Here is a 16,147-nt window from a genome sequence, read left to right as displayed (position 1 = left end):
AGGTTTCATTTCTCAGAGAACAGTGCTCAGATTTCCTTTCATCTGATAGCAATCACTTCTGAGCAGCTCCACAGCTGCCTTGCCTTGGCAGGGAGGAGCTGCCTGTACTCTAGCAATATTCACCGTGATGGGAGGGTGGGAGAGGCACTGCAGGGGTGGGACCTGATGGCTCCGTGCTCCCAGGCCAGTTCTTTGGGTTTTATTGAGCACGAGGGTCCTAAGCCCCCTGGTCTGGTGGTGGGGGACAGCCCACATTGCAGATTTCAGGAGCTGGGCAGGACCCGGGGCTTGTAGCAGCACTGTGAGAAGGCTCCTGTCACAGGGTGTGAGGGAATTCAGGGAGCTGCCCAGGCTGCAGAACACCTGCCCCAGAGCCCAATGTCAGAGTACCAAACTGCACCCCGATGTTGGAGGGGCCACAACCCCCCCCCCCCCCCACTGCTCCCCCAGACAGAGTTAACTGGAAGGCAGAAGCAGGGTACCCGGTCCTGCCGGTGGCACGCCCGCGGGCACGGGGATGGGGCTGGGCTCGGAGCTGCCTCTGAGGGCTGCCAGGAGGCTCTGATGAATTCTCACCTTACTTTAAAAGCACTGTATCCTATTCCTGCATGTTGAGTTCTGTGTGTGTGCCTGTGCGTGCCGAATGCTTGCGTCAGTAGTTAGGGCGAGTGTGACCGGGAGAAATCCAAGAAGCATGTCTTAGTGTCGTGCTGTAAATGTTACTGCACAAGAGTTTAACAGATGTTAACACCAAATGACTAGTCTGAGAAATGTACTTTTAAAAAAAAAAATATTTATTTGGGTTCAGATATTTTTGAAATACAAAAAAAAAAAAAATTGGTCGTATTTTTTAAAGCTTATAATTCTTGTCATGTGGTTAAATTCTTAATTTTACTGTGCTTATTAAAAAATGGTTCAACCTAAGCTTTGTGCCAAGGGGTCTGAGAAAATACTGGAGGATCTGGTTAGGATGGGATGGTGATCCCAGGAGGGATGTTTGGGACAAGGCTTGGCCTGTGGAGGTGGCAAGGCACATAGGATGAAGGGGAATCTTTGAGGCTGAAACCAGGGGAACTTCTAGTCGCTGTGAGGTCTCTTGTGCAGCTGGAGCCCCTGTCCCTCACACTGCCATGGGACAATGGCATGTGGACAGACCAGCCTAAATCTCATCTGCTGCTCTACAGCCAGCAGGAACTGGATAGCACCTGGCCATGAGGTGAGGGTGACCTGGTGCTCGGTCCCAGTGGTGACACACTGGTGAAGGGCGGGTGTCCTCATGGGGGTTGTACTCAGGGGGCCCCCGTGCACCACATGGGAGGGGAAAGGGGAGTAAGAGCCAAAGGAGGAGCTGCTGCTGCAGTTCCAGCAGGGAAGTGCTGGGAGAAGGCACTGGGTGTTGGTCTCAGGCTGGGGATGTGAGTGTGCCACGATCCTGGGTACTCCCGTGGCTCCGGAAGCAGGCATGGCTGTGTCCCCTTACAGGACAGGCAGCCCCGGGAGTGGGAACGTGGCTGCGAAGGCTTCTACCTCTTCCTTCAGTGCCTTCAGCTCCCCACAGTATTTTGGCTCCTCCAGTTTGTCCTTAAATTCCTTCAGTGTGGCCTTGGGGCTCATGTCCTTCTGCACGCGCAGAGCCAGCTCGATCCCTGCCAGGATGGGAGATGTCTTGGTCAGCCCTCGCAACTACTGCATCCCACAGCTCTCCCAGCCCTGCTGCTCCCTGGGACACAGCCCTGCTCCCTCCCTCCCTCCCATCTGAGGGACTTGCTGCCCTGGGAAACAAAGTTGGAACTCCTGAGGACAACGGGGAGAAAACTGCGAGAGGGACAGGCTTTCAGCCTGCTGCCTTTGCAGTGGGGAGAGTTTGGCCAGTCCCAGCTGTGGCCAGATGTCTGCACCCACATCCAGATGTGCAGGCAGGGTTGGTTATTCCTCATTTCTGGGTGTGCTCCCTTGCCAGCTGTGGGCATGGCTCCAGCATGACTCAGCTGGTGCCTCCTCACCCGGGGGAGCTGCCCTGGCCCAGGCTGGTGCTGAGGCCTGGCCCCACACGCCCCCGACTCACCTCTGTGGATGTACTGGGCCACCTTGCGGAAATCGTCCTGCCGGAAGCCGCGGGAGGTGAGAGCTGGTGTCCCGAACCGGAGGCCACTGGGGCGCAGGGCGCTGACATCACCTGCACCAACACAAGGCACACGTGACCAAGCCTGGCACCAAAACCACCACCTGTGGGATTTCAGCCTGGCTTCCGGAGCAGACCAGGAGCTGGCAGGGCTTGTGGGATCCCTCACCGGGGCATGTGTTCTTGTTGCAGGCGATGGAGCAGAGCTCCAGCACCCGCTCGGCCCGGCCGCCGTCTGTGCCTCTGCTGCGCAGATCCACGAGGATCAGGTGGTTGTCAGAGCCCCCTGCAAAGAGAGGGATTTGGTGGGGATGTGGGACTGGGGAATGCTGCTCCTACAGGAAACTTCAGCAAAAAAAAGACTTGAGATTTAACCAGGGCTGAGGAATTGCACCAACACAGCCCTGCCCGTGGTGGTCCATGAAGCACTGCCCTGGTCAGACCCCAGGATCAGCCCCATCCCACTGCTAAGACGTGTCCTCACCTGTGACGATGTCGTAGCCCATCTCCATCAGTGCGGTCGAGAGCGCCTTGCAGTTGGCCACCACCTGCTGCTGGTAAGCCTTGAACTCGGGCGTCATGGCCTGACGCAGCGCCACGGCGATCCCTGCGGACGGAGGCAGGCCAGGGTCAGTTTTGGGGGGCTCCCACCAGCAGAGCTGGAGATGCATGGCACTGCCAGCAGAAGCCATCCTGGAGCCAAACTAACGAACAGACTGATCCTTCCTTTCCCCTAACCAGCCTGGCAGCATCACCATGAGCCAAAACACAGGATAGGATAGGCTTGGTCACCCCTTGGGCACTGCTGGATCAACCAGCTGCCTTTTGCCACAGCGTCCCAAGGCTGTGAGCCCTGCAGGGCAGCTGGAGCCTCCTGTGCTGCTGCCAGGACACCTTTACCAGCTCCCTCTGCCATGCTGGAGCTGGCAGCCAGCCCAGTTGTGTACCTGCAATGGCGTGGTTGTGTGGGCCTCCCTGCAGCCCCGGGAACACCGCCTGGTTAATGAGGCTCTCCAGGTTGTAGAGGGTCTCCTTGCCTGTCTTGGGGTCCACGCTGCGGGTGCCTGCAGGAGAGGGAGGACATGGTCACGAGGCAGCACAACCACCTTCTCCCATGAGCTGCTTTCATCCCTTGGCTGCGCAGAGCGGGGCTGGTTGGTGGTTGCTCCTCTTCAAATGTGAGCCAGGGTTAGCCCAGGGAGGCTCCCCAGACGCTCCCAGGATCTTTTTGCCCTCCCTCCTTCCCAGTTAGAGCAGGAAGGAGCATTAACTTGCAGCATTTCCCCAGCACCAGAGCCAGGTCGGGCACCTTTTCGGTAGAATATCATGCCGGCCCTGCAGCCCCGCAGGGTCTTGTGGGTGGTGGTGGAGACGATGTCGCAGTGGTCGAAGGGTGAGGGCACCACGCCAGCGGCCACCAGCCCACTGATGTGGGCCATGTCGGCCATCAGATAAGCCCCGTTGTTGTCAGCGATCTTCCGCATGCGGGCGTAGTCCAGGTTCCGCGAGTAGCAGCTGACACCTGCAGAGAGAGGCGATGAGAGGGGACAGGAGCAGATGTGCCTGGACCCTGGGACAGCCCCAGGATGAAGCTTGCAGTGCAGACAGCCCAGCTGGGGACAGAACACAAGCTCCTTCCAGGGTGGTTGTGTTGGAAATTTCCTCCTGGCTCTGCAGCATCCATGGACTTAAAGGAGTGCTGCTGGCTTCAGGGAGCCACCCCCACCCAGGCTGTGCCACCAGGGAGGTCGGTGCAGGTGTGATCCTTACCTGCTATGATCAGCTTGGGGTGGAAGAGCCGGGCGTTCTCCTCCAGCTGGTCATAGTCAATGTAACCGGTCTTGGGGTTGACCTGGGAGAGGAAGAGGAGGGTTCAGCCACCTCACTGTGGTGAAGGTCAGCTGCAGTGCTATCCTGCAGGAGGGGCTGTTGGCAGCCTGACGCTGGTACTTCTAACTTTAAGAGGCACCAACACTTATGATAACCATGTCCTGGCTCTGGCTGGAGCAGCTGTCTGTACCTTGTAGGGCATGGACTCGAAGAAGACAGAGGTGGCAGAGATCTTCTTCTTGTCCGTCATGAACCCATGGGTGAGGTGGCCACCATCGGGCAGGTCCAGCCCCATGATCCTGCCGTGGGGCTCCACCAGGGCTGTGTACACCGCAAAGTTTGCGGGTGACCCTGCAGAGAGAGCACACTGAGCTGGTTATGAATGCTGGGGCACACAGAGGCCTGGGCAACTGGCCTGGCTCTCCTGAGCACTCCAATACCTGAGTAGGGCTGGACATTGACTCCCCACTTCTGGGGGTCGAGCTGGTAGGCCTGCAGGGCTCGCTTCTGGCACAGCCTTTCCAGCTCATCCACAAACTCTGTCCCGCCATAGTACCTGCAGTAAAGGACAGGGTAAAACCAAATTCATTACTCAGAACAGACCCAGGCTGGGGAGGAACTGGGCTGATGCCCTGTTTGTGCAGCCACAGCAGATGTGACCCTGCTGAGAGTGTCCCATGTGTGGCCAAGGACAGAGGCTGAGAAGGTCGGATCCTGTCCTGGAAAACCTTGATTGCCAGCATAAGGACATCACTTCCTTCCCAGAGGTGAGGCCTGGCAGGATGGGGGGTTCCTCTCCCACCCTGTGAGGGTTTGGCTTGGTGGGACTTGTCCCAGCCCCATACCTCTGTCCTGGGTAACCCTCGGAGTATTTGTTGTTCATGCAGGATCCCAGGGCCTCCAGGACTGCTCGGCTTGCGAAGTTCTCCGACGCGATTAACTCCAGCCCCAGCCTCTGCCGCTGCTTCTCCTTCTTGATGATGCTGTGCACCTTTGGGAGAGGAGAGAAATGGCTTCACCCGTGCTGGCTCTGCACGGAGACGTGGATTCTTCACCATAGGGTATGTATAGGAGAGGGTACAGGGCTTGGATAGGAGCCTGGAAAGGTGCTGGAGAAGGGAGATGCGATCCCTTCTTGGTAGAGCTGATCCCAACCCGTCACAGAGAGGGCACAGAGGATGGATGGGTTCCAGCAGCCTTGGACCCTGGCTTGAGGAGGTCAGCATCCCCACAGCTGGCTGGGAGATGGACAAAGCAGCTGAGCAGGAGCCAGGAAGGGGCTCTCACCTCCGGGTCATTGGTTTCGAGCGGCTCCATCACCATCTTGTTATGGGAGGCCCAGAGCTCGGCGCTGGGGAGGCCCTGTGTTGAGCTTGCCATGGTGCTGCTGCTGTGTCCAAGTCACCTGCCAGGGGAGAGGGGAGTCTGTGGGATGGCAGCAGGGCTGGTGCCTCCTCATCTCCCTGTGTGCTGCCTGCTGCCATCCCACATATTCCCTGAGAACAGCCGTGGGCTGTTGGGTGAGGAAAACACACACAACCCTCAGGCATCCCCTGCTGATTTAAGATCAGTTTGTTAATTACAATGCTTTGATAATTTCTGATACTCTCCCATTGCCACCCCTCCCTGAGCTCCCCCTGCCCATCTTAGCAGTGCCTGATGTTTAATTTCAAGGGCAATGAAGTGCTCCTACCCACAGATCTCAATTTTAACACACACTGTGATGCCCAGCACGCTTAAACCTCTTGGCTTCTTTCCCTTGGGCAAAACCCCAGAAGGTCAGAGTCCTGCCCCAAACCCTGACTGAAGCATCTTGTGCAGCTGAGAGGCCCCGACAGGCAGCAGCTCTGCCTTTGCTTGGCTCCATGGCATGTGTGATGCCCAGGCCTGGTAGGAGCCCTCTGGCCCAGTCAATGCCACTGCTGCTCTTGGGGAAGGAGTAACAGCCCAGCTGCTGTCTTGGCAGAAAACAATTCATCTTTTTTACTCGTTAACCCCGCAAGGAGGGGTGAAGGACCGTGACCAGGTTATTAAGCAATCCCACACGGTTTCCTTGTGCCAAGCTGCCAAAGTCCATTCATGCTGCTCTTGCTGGGCAGGGATGCTCAGCCATGCTCTGGCCCAAGTCCAGATCTCACTGGCAGGGTGGGAATCCTCACTGCCAGAGAGGCTGGGCTGGGCAAAGGGCTGCGAGGGGAAGTGCTCTGGCTCTGAGCAGGATGTCTGGGTCCTGCATATCCCCCCAGTACAGTCTGCAGCAGCATTCGCACTCACTGCTTTTGGCTCAGGGGGGACAGAGCTCCCATTCCCAGTCAGGATGAGACCCTCCCCATCATGTCCCTCTGATAGTGGACACCAATCCAGCCCTGGCAGTTCACCTGTTGAACCCCTTCCCCGAAGCTCCAACCCCACATAGTTCTGCACCCCCTGTAACCTGATTCCATCACCTCCCACATCCCGAGAGGCTCCCGGTGACGCGCCCCGGGCGGCGGGGACGGGCGCTGCCTGCCCGCTGTTCCCCGCAGCAGGATGCCATGCCATGCCATGCCATGCCATGCCATGCCATGTCATGCCGTGCCGTGCCGTGCCATGCCGTGCCATGCCATGCCCTAGCCCTGGCCTCCCCGCGCCGCACGCCCCGCTCGGGCCCCGGCCCCGCACGATCCTTACCCGATCCTGACTCCGCTCCCGCGCGGGAGCCCGCGCGCTACCATAGCCCGGCCGGGCCCCGCCCCTCGGCGCCGCGACCAATCAGCGCCGCGCCGCGCCCCGGGACCGGCGGCGGGGAATACGCTCGGGAAGCGCCTGGACCAATCAGCGCCGCGCTCTGCCCGCTCCCCGCCTCCCATTGGCCTGCGCCGGGGCGGGGCTGGCGGCGCGGCCCGCACGTGGCGCCCGGGGCGCGGGTGACCTTGGCCCGGCCGGGAGGGGCGGGGGCCCGCTGCTGTCACCCCTCTGCCGTCACCCCTCCTCTGCCTTCACCCACAGCTCCAGCCCTGCCCGCCGTGCACCCGCAGGTGCTTCTCCCCCAGCCCTGCGGTGTTCCCACTGTCCCGCGATTCCTCCCATGGGCCAAAGGATGGGACTCCCCCACACCCTGCACCGGGCAGGGAGCACTTCTAGGCACCCCAAGACCCCCCAGCCAAGACCCTGGATCCAGGAAAGCTGGTGTGCCAGGCCATGGCACAGGTTGGGCACGGTGCTGCTGGTGTGGGGAGCAGAGCGGGCCCTGTCCCCGCTCGCGGCAGGGCAGCCCCGGTGACCCGGATGTATTTCCGGATGCTCAGGAGGGAGAGCTGCCAGGGGGATGAATGGTGCAGGCAGGAGAGGGGCCGTGTTTTCTTCATTCTCCAAGTCTGAGTTAGTGGGTGGGCTTGGCCAACCGGCCTCAGGGAACCTTGCACCCTCTGGGGCTTCAGGGGTTAAATCAACACACCACAAATTGAGGAAGAAGATTAGAGAATAAGTGATCCCACTAAATTCCTCGTGATCCCAAGCCATGGGAAAATGGGGCGAGGCAGGGTGAGTCACCCTGGAGAGGAGCAGCAGAAGGGGAGTCAGCCAGGAGGTGAGACCACCAGATGTGGGCAGAGCAGCCAAGGAGCACCACCGTGAGTCCTGCTGCCAAGGCAAGTGCTGGGATGAGCCGGAGACATGAGATGGGCGTGCTCACCAAGAGGGTAGTGGGTGGGTAAACGGACAATGGTTACACTTGGATACAGCTTGGGTGTTCTGCACTTAGAGTTCACCTCCCTGGAATGGGCTTGGTGAAAAAATAGTCTGTTAACATCAACGTTACCAGTCTAGCTAGTTTTTGTTGTCATAATTCGTTACTGGTCATCCAAAGAGGACTTGTCAAAGTGGGGGATCTGGGTTTCCGTGGTTCTGCTGCTGGCCCATGATGGGTTGCTGCTGTGGGTAGTTGGATGAAGGTGGTGTTCTGACAGCACCAACACCAAGAGCAAAACTGGGGCTGGTTTCTCTGGTCAAGGTGGTTTCTGCAAGGTGCAGCTGCGCATGCTGTAGAAAAAGACTTTATATCAATTATAAATGAATTTATCTAATCTTGCTTTTCATACACATTTTATGCACAGTTGCTTGCAAAGATTTTCACCCCTCTTGAGCCGTAGGAGCTGCAGACAACAGTGCTGTTGTGATTTCAGGTCTTGGCTTGCTAGTGATGGACAGCACCTCTTCTTCCCCTTCGCTCTTCTCTGCCAGCTGCCCCACAGAGCAGCCTGAGAATGCCACTGACCATGACTACTACTCTGGCCTCCAGAAGACCATGCACATCCTCTCCATGGTGGTGTACAGCATTGCCTGTTTGCTGGGGGTGACAGGGAACGGCCTCGTCATCTGGATTGCAGGCTTCAAGATGAAGAAGACGGTGAATTCCGTCTGGTTCCTCAACCTGGCTATTGCTGACTTCATCTTTACCTTTTTCCTGCCCCTCAGCATTGCCTACACTGCCCTGGGCTTCCACTGGCCGTTTGGGAAGCTCCTGTGCAAGCTGAACAGCACCATCGCCTTCCTCAACATGTTTGCCAGTGTCTTCCTCCTGACGGTCATCAGCATTGACCGCTGCATTTCCGTGGCCTTTCCCGTCTGGTCTCACAACCGCAGGAGCCCGGAGCTGGCGGCCAGGGTCGCACTGGGGACGTGGGTCCTGGCTCTCCTGCTCAGCTCCCCGTATCTCGTCTTTCGGGACACTGTGGTCAGTTCCAGGAACGTCACCAGTTGTTACAATAATTTTGCGCTGTCCGATGACTACACGTCTGAGGCAACGCGCCAGCTGTGGAGGATGCGGCACAAAGTGATGATCATCACGCGATTCTTATGTGGGTTCCTCATCCCCTTCATGGTGATTCTCATCTGCTACAGTGTTGTCGCTGTCAAGCTGAAAAGAAGGCAGTTGGCCAACTCTGCAAAGACCTACAGAATCATCATCGCTGTCACAGTCTCATTTTTCCTTTGTTATTTCCCCTATCATGTCTTCTCCTTGCTGGAAATATCCAAAAACTCTTCCAGCCATGAGATGAAATTGGCCCTTTACATAGGGATCCCCTTGGTTTCCAGCCTTGCTTTCTTCAACAGCTGCATCAACCCCATCCTGTACGTCTTTGTGGGGCCGGATTTCAAGGAGAAGTTTCGTCAGTCCATCCTGTCGACCTTCGAAGGGGCCTTCAGCGAGGAGTCGGTCCTGGGCAGCCTGACCAGCCGGCGCAAGTCCAGGTCTGCTTCAGAAGTGGAGGTCCCGAGGGTCTGAGCGGGCTCTGGTGTGGAAGGGGCCGTTCTTTTCTCTACAATTTCCCTCATTTCAGAGCTCAAATCATGGGACTGGGGACTGTGAAGGGCTGCACATGCTAACAAGCTGTGATCTCATGTTTTGGAGGTATCTCAAATATGTTATGATTTAACACACAGTGGGAATGGAAGAACTCTCCAGAGCTGCAGCAAGGTGGGTCAAAGTAGCAGCATTTTACTCCTTGTGCCTTTTGACTCTTGTTTATGGATCCTTTATAGAAAAAGGGTTAAATGCAATGGCTGTATGTATGTTTGTAGGGAATGGAATAGTGAGTAAGACACTCATCTTTTCTCTCCTCAGGCAGGACAAATCAGTGGTCATGCTGTTACTCAGATTTGATGTACAGCATAACTTGAGCAATGCTTGTCTCTGTGTTTGACATGTTTCCAGCCCTTAAATAGCAGAGATCTGATATTTTATGCTGGTGGTGAATGAATATTAATCCCCAATAAACTTGTGTAAAACATTCCCAGCCTGTTGTGTTGCCTGTGGGATAAAACACTTGATCCAACCTGACCGAGCAGGTTCCTCTTTGGTAACAGAACAAGTAGATAAAAAGATTAAATACCTAGAATTTGGAAAAAAACCCACTGGTATTAACAGCAGCTCTATGAGTGAGGCAAACAGGACATGACCTGGGTGTGGGACTTGCCTGGGGTACATGGATCTCATTGCCAGACCATGGTTATGGTTTATTATTGGGTTTCAGACCTTTGGGTACATTTGAAAACCAGTGATTGGGAGGAGGAAGAAGAGCAAGTGGCTGAGCTGAGTCTGGTCAAGTTTCATGTTTGCAAACTGTCCAGGATGAAAGTGGTGGGGATTTTCTTCACAGGCTTCAGCAGCCTTTGAAACCTACATTTTCGTGAGTAGAAAATGTTGGTCAGGTAACAGGGAATGATAGCACAGCATCCTCAGCAGCTGAACGAGCAGTGGCTGTATCACACCTCATTCTCCTGCCCTACACAATTTATCTGCAAAATAGTCCAATCTACCAATTGTCCTGTTCATCCTGTCAGAAACCTGCCTTGGAGCCTCCCTGCTGTGGTGGCTGGAAAATCTCTGACTCCCAGCTGGAACGTAGGAATTTACACGTACCTCACTGTTCTGCATGGATGACGTTACGAGTGAGAGCTGTCACTTGAACGTGTTGGGGATTAATTACGGGCCTGCTGGGCCATGCAATATTGAATGAAGGTCGTGATCCTAAAGGCACACATGCACTTAACCTTACATTCATGCACAAACCCGCTGAGAACACGGAATGTAGTATGACCATCATATGTCAAGCTTGAGTGAACAGAGAGCTTTAACCTTTGCCACAAATTGCTGCCTGTCATGCAGATAAAACTGCAATGTTTGCTATGCAGCACGTAACTCTGGAGCTATTTACTTGCTCCTGGAGGTAAACTACAGCATCGATTGCCATGTCAAGGTTGTGCAGATCCACGTTTGCTCTTTCTGGTTTTCCTTATCTGTTTGCAGAATCCACGTAATTCCTTGCGACAAGAGTCTCCGTGAATGTTGGACCAAGGCCTTGGACTCCTGTCTTGCCTCTCTCCTCACCCTGGCAGCCTTGAAAGTCAGGATTTGAAATATTGACCTGGTTTGTGATAGGAAAGAAAGCAATTTTCTGGGTCATTTGGAGATCCAAGGTGGGTACAAATTCCCATGGGACAACGTGATTTAAGTGAAGCAGAGTGTCTGGCAAATCTAAGGAATTACCACTTGAAAAGCCGTAGGTAACAGAGCAGGATGAGCTTGAGATAGAGATGGATCTGTCATCCCAGGTCTGATCCCTGCCCTTTGTGCAATGGGAAACAGTGCTGACAGCAATACAGGCCAGGCTGCCAAGGGACTGGTTCCAAGATAAATCTCCCATTGTATCAAGTTCCCTCATATTCAGATTATCTCATTATCACAGGGATAATTGTCAGTCCCTCATTCCCAACTAGGAGGCAGTTCATTCTTTCTGATATTTCCATTTGCCATATGCTTATCTAGAAAAGCCTGAATGAAAAAAGGGGGGAAATACTTTCCAACAGACAATCCAACAAGGCTGAATGGCTGCTTGGCAGCTGTGCCCCACTCTGACGCAGCTTTGCTCTCAAGGCTCTTTCAGATGCCATGGGATGGGTGGAACAGCCTGAACCCCCCAGTATTTGCAGTCATTGAGAAAGGTGCTGAACCCGCTGCCCTGCTGGTGTGAGGCCTCATTGGTCCTGCAGAGGGGCCAATCTGACAGTCCCGCTCCTACAAACAGTGGGCTGGGATGGGCAGAGCCACTGGGGTGTTTGGGGTTAAGGCATTGAGGTGTGTGTGGGCCAGCCTGTGCATGGAGAGATTTAGCTGAGAGAACAAGCAAGTTTTTAGCAAGCATTTAAGTCAGGGATCTCACCAGAAGCAGCTGTTGCTGCGTTGCTTTGGAGGGGAGACTACTGCAGGTGACTCTGGAGGTAGGAGAAGCTGCAGAGATGTCAGGGAGGAAACCAGCCAAGGAGGACATGGCAAGCAGTAACTTAAGAGGAGAAAGTATTTTCTTCCTGGGACCTGGATGACAGCATGGAGATAAAAACTGGGCTCAGAATAGTTAAGAGGAAAGAGGAAGGAGTGGGAGCTAAGACAGCCTTGAAAGTACCAGCAGCAGGATAGTGAATGCAAATGAATGGGAGGGACACTGCAGCAGGTGAGGAAATTCCCATTAAGGAGAGCTCTTCTGGTGAGACTTTTCTGGTGAGTAAAATTTTAAGTGTCCCACTCTTGAACTTGGGGAATTGACTTGTTTGATGAGGTCAAAGACAGTGCACAGAGGTCTGAGAGCAGAACCTCTTCCAGAGCTTGCTGCAATGAGACAGGAAATAATACAGTGAGTTAGAGGAGAGGTACTTGTAAAAAGCTTCTCTGTGAAGGAGATGTTAGTAATAGTGTCAGGAAGTGGGGTAAACACCTAGGTAAGGCTCAGCCTTTTTTTGGTGTAGCAGCTGGGTGAAGGTCCCACTCCCAGCACAAGTGTTAATCTGCTCTTGCTGATCCAGGGCTGGCCCTGGTTGGCACCAAACTGGGAGGACATAGGATGCTCTCTGCTGGTTGTACTTTGCTGATTCTCCCTGCACCTCTCCCAGCTCCTGCTTAGTGTATGGGCCAAGGCTGGTACGAAATCTTTCTTTACAGCCCGCAGTTGTGCATGCAAAGCACAGGACGTGCTCTCATACACTGAATTCTGCTTTAATCTGCAAAGTTGCTCTACAGTGACCAAGTCAGCCCTTCCTGTGCTCACTAAATGCCTGCACAGAGTATGGTGCCTGTGTGCTCTTCGGAAAGAACCTGCAGCTTGGTGAGGCAAATGGCAAATCACACTGGGACCCAGTCGGTAGGACAAGGAGGAATAGGGCACTAGCTAGGGTTTGTGACGGATTGTGTAGCTGTTCAAATTCCCTACAATGACATGATTCCACTCTGCAGTCCAACCACTTTTTTCTAAAGGCCAGTCAAAGGGCAAACCACACCTGTAAACATCAGGTGATGGAGGTGAACAGGATGTTACACAGACTTTGCAGGACAGAGCTGCCCACACACAGTAAAGCAGAAGGAATCTGTGTACCAAACAAGAGGCACCACAGCCCGCTTTTGTTTCAGGGCAGTGTTTGTCCAAACCCTTGCCCTGATACCCACCTCGAGCCATCTGTCTGTGCAGGACCTGTCACACTCCAGGTATTCCCACAAACCTCTTGTCTCCTTGTTGGGAGGCTGGTTGGAGATAACCTCGTGTCTGTGCCAGAGCTCATGCAGCCAATCTGTTAAACATTACAGACAGACCCAGAACCGGGAGCGCAGTTGGAAACAGGAAAAAAGCCCTGAACTCGGGGAGTCCTTCAGTCAGAGCTTTGTGACTCAGGGGGGAACAGGACTGTGACAAATGAGTCTGTGCCTGTTTCCCACAGATGGCCAAGCAGTAATATTTGATAAAGCAATGAGTGCTGTCTACTGCCAGAGCCCTTCACACAGAGAAGACACGTTTCCTGCTCCAGGACCTTTATTAATGCACTTTGCTTCCCAGACATAGGGAATGCTATTTCCAGATCACTCCCAAGATACAAAATTACACCTCCTTCCATCAATTCCAAAATGCATTTATAGTTGCTTTGAGTGCTGCCTCCCTAGCTGAGTACTATCCAAGGCAGAATATTCTGGAAACTGGACACAGTTGTCCCTCAGGCAGTAAAGCTGAAGGCAGGGGAGCAGGGAGGTGATGGCTTTTGGTCTGTGCTCAGTGTGTGCTGCAGAACCTCCCTGTGGGCTCAGAGGGGCTGTGTAGGGTAGAGGATGTTTTTGGGATGCCTTTATTTGTTGGGAGAGACCAAACCTATTCACAGAGCTCTGTCAGGATCAAATCAGAGCGTTTCTTTGGTGCACCATGTCTGATAGTTCTCATTATCAGGTGGTTTGGTATGTGAGCTTTAATACCCACTTTTTTTTTAAACAAAACCAACTCCAAACAAACAAACAAAAGCTAACCTGGCTGAGCAGTGATGGATGGAGCTCAGGATCCTGTGTGACAGCAGCATTTATCTTCTCTCAGGTGATGGATGCAAGCTGTCGTCCAGCCCAGTGCTGGATGAGCAGTGCCCTTCACCTTGGCTGGACTAGGTGTAGTGTGGGGGAGTTTTTTTGCACATCTCTGCTTGCCAGGGTCACGTCTGGATTACAAACAGCAAATCTCTGTGAGCCAGTGTGTTCACACCCAGAAAATTTTCAGAATTCCTTAGCTGGCTGCTAATTGAATCATTGTAAATGAAATAAAATCTGTGTGCTCATCTTGGAGTTTGTTGAACCCTTAGTGTTTGGATAGAGTATTGTCAAATTAACAAATCCATCTCGCTTGGGAGCTGAGATTTAAACTGGTGTTCCTCTGATCAGGAAGACAGAGGTGAGAAAGAAATTGATTCTTTTTTTCCCCTAAGAAAAACAAAGGCAGTAGCCTTATAAAAAGGATCGGAAGACAGAATCACTTAGTTCCTGGTCCTGTGGTGTGCTTAAGCAATGTCAGGAATTTGGGGCAGCACAAATCAAACAGTCAGCAAATTCTGAGTGCCCCAGGGTATTGAAAAATGCTTCTGGGGAAGGCTGCTAATTGCATTATGGGTCAGTGCTTCACCATGTGTTGTTTCTGGTTGTTCTGCATTAAACTGCTCTGCCACACCAGCCTGTAGCAGAATCCTGTGAGGGAGACCTATGCAAAGAGAAATCTCTGCTGCTCTGTGAAGAGGCCAACAAAAAGCTCAACCCCCTTCCTTTTTGTCCTAAAAGCCCTGAAACAAAAAAACCCCACCTGCTTGGGTCAATGATCCTGAATCAACTGTATGGCAGCACCAGCCTGGAAGCAGAAAAACATGACTGGGAATGGTGGGGGTGGCGATTTGGACCTCAGAGCAATTTGGAAGAGGATGTAGGAAAGGCAGAGGATCACCGCAGCATCTAAGAGGCTGATGGCCTCTCTGCTCACGTATTTCACCCATGTCCTGGCTTTGTGAGCCTGCAAGTGGAGTGCTCGACATCTGCTCCAGGGCTCCAGGTTAAATGGCTTCTCCTTCCCCAGCTCCCAGTCTGCTGAGAAAAAAATTGAAAAAGGAGATGAAGAAGTCTTGGAATGTATGAAGCAAGAAGCAAATGTGAAATCTGGGGAAAACACTGGCCTGTGAATATTTAAAGTGGAAAATGCAGCTTGTACTGGCGGAAATGCGGTTTCAAACTATGAATTTAATGTTGTCCCTTCGCAGGCATGTTTGGTGAGCTGGCCTGTGGCTTTTCCTCCTCTTTTATGTTAAGGACAGAAATATCTGCTGGGATCCTCAGCCTTGCTCCAGTGCACCCTGCAGTCCAGGAATAATCAAATTTAATTGCTTTTTGTGAGAAAAGCTACAGCAGAAAGTACCTGATTTGTAGCTTTATGGTAAATGCTAAAATTCTGATCCATAAAACGCTGTTCAACTGGGGTGTACTGAGAAGTGTCATTTAAAACAGGTTCTAACTGCGCAGTCTGGGGAAAAAACATGGTGTTTGGGTTTTGCATTTAAAGGAGGGATGTATGTCTGTGTGGGATGACTGTAATTTCCTCAAAGCAGTTTTGTCATAGATGTTTTGGGATAAAGCTTTTTTTTCTTTTTAAACAGGGTGACTGAAATAAGAGTCTCATTTCAGATGTCAAAAGAATCTTCATGCAGTTCAAGCCATGTATGTGGCAAGGAGAGTCCTGAGAGGACTCTGGATAAATCGTGTATGCTTTTGACAAGGAATTGAGAGGCCACTGATAGTTTCTGTTCTTAATTTACTTTCCAGAAATGCCTCTTTTTCTATAAACACTTTGCTGATGGCAAAAGCCTGGTGGTAGCTTAGTGTCCAGCAGGGATGGAGAGGACCGGCCCTAGAGATGGAAACACCTACAGCAGCATGGCAGCCACCTGCCCATCCCTCTGGTGGGGATGCAGGTGTGGGAGCTCCAAAATAATGGCACCCTGTGGACGTCGTCACTTTATTCACATGGATTTTGCACCAGGGGTAATTTTTGGTGGGGACGGGCAGCTGAATTATGGTGTTGAGGTCCCCACATTATCCCAGCTGGGGACTCAGATGTGTCCTCCTCTTTCCCAGCAAAGGGCAACAAGGCTCGTGATGGGTCTAGAAAATATATTTTATGAGGAATGGCTGAGCTGGGTTTGTTTAGTCTGGAGGATGCTCAGCCCCTCATCGTTCTCTTCAACTCCCTGAAACGATGTTGTAGTGAGGAGGGGGTTGGTCTTGGAAACGGCCTTAAGATGAGACACGGGAGATTCAGATTAGATATTAGAAAAATTCTTTTCATTGTCCGTGCGGTCAGGCATTGGAATAGGTGC

General features: G+C 53.1%; 2 protein-coding genes across 4 annotated transcripts; one reads left to right on the top strand and one right to left on the bottom strand.

Moving 5' to 3' along the window:
* Positions 1–877: 877 nt before the first annotated feature.
* LOC121672931 (serine hydroxymethyltransferase, cytosolic-like) lies at positions 878–6,646 on the bottom strand. Its single transcript, XM_042045863.1, has 12 exons — positions 6,623–6,646; positions 5,240–5,357; positions 4,798–4,943; positions 4,393–4,508; positions 4,143–4,303; positions 3,893–3,974; positions 3,432–3,644; positions 3,070–3,186; positions 2,607–2,729; positions 2,292–2,408; positions 2,066–2,176; positions 878–1,646 (listed from the first exon to the last, which is right to left on the bottom strand). The coding sequence occupies exons 2-12, from the start codon at positions 5,330–5,332 to the stop codon at positions 1,477–1,479; spliced, it is 1,449 nt and encodes a 482-aa protein (XP_041901797.1). The 5' UTR covers positions 5,333–5,357; positions 6,623–6,646; the 3' UTR covers positions 878–1,476.
* LOC121672932 (chemokine-like receptor 1) lies at positions 4,929–15,424 on the top strand. 3 transcript variants are annotated; one of them, XR_006019083.1, is made up of 3 exons: positions 6,872–7,581; positions 8,116–9,410; positions 9,558–15,424. XR_006019083.1 is itself a non-coding variant. In XM_042045865.1 (2 exons), exon 2 carries the CDS (start codon positions 8,133–8,135, stop codon positions 9,216–9,218), a length of 1,086 nt encoding a protein of 361 aa, XP_041901799.1. In that variant the 5' UTR covers positions 4,929–5,013; positions 8,116–8,132; the 3' UTR covers positions 9,219–15,424. The 3 variants fall into 3 exon arrangements, 2 of the variants coding, with proteins under 2 accessions (XP_041901799.1, XP_041901798.1); XM_042045865.1 differs by lacking the exon at positions 6,872–7,581 and adding an exon at positions 4,929–5,013 and having other exon boundaries at positions 8,116–15,424; XM_042045864.1 differs by having other exon boundaries at positions 8,116–15,424.
* Positions 15,425–16,147: the final 723 nt, after the last annotated feature.

Source organism: Corvus kubaryi, unplaced genomic scaffold (assembly GCF_017639235.1).
Source record: "Corvus kubaryi isolate FWS band 111438036 unplaced genomic scaffold, C.kubaryi_AGA036_p1.0 65055, whole genome shotgun sequence".
In the NCBI taxonomy this organism is placed as follows: Eukaryota; Metazoa; Chordata; class Aves; order Passeriformes; family Corvidae; genus Corvus; species Corvus kubaryi.
This window is presented reverse-complemented; position numbering and strand designations above follow the sequence as displayed.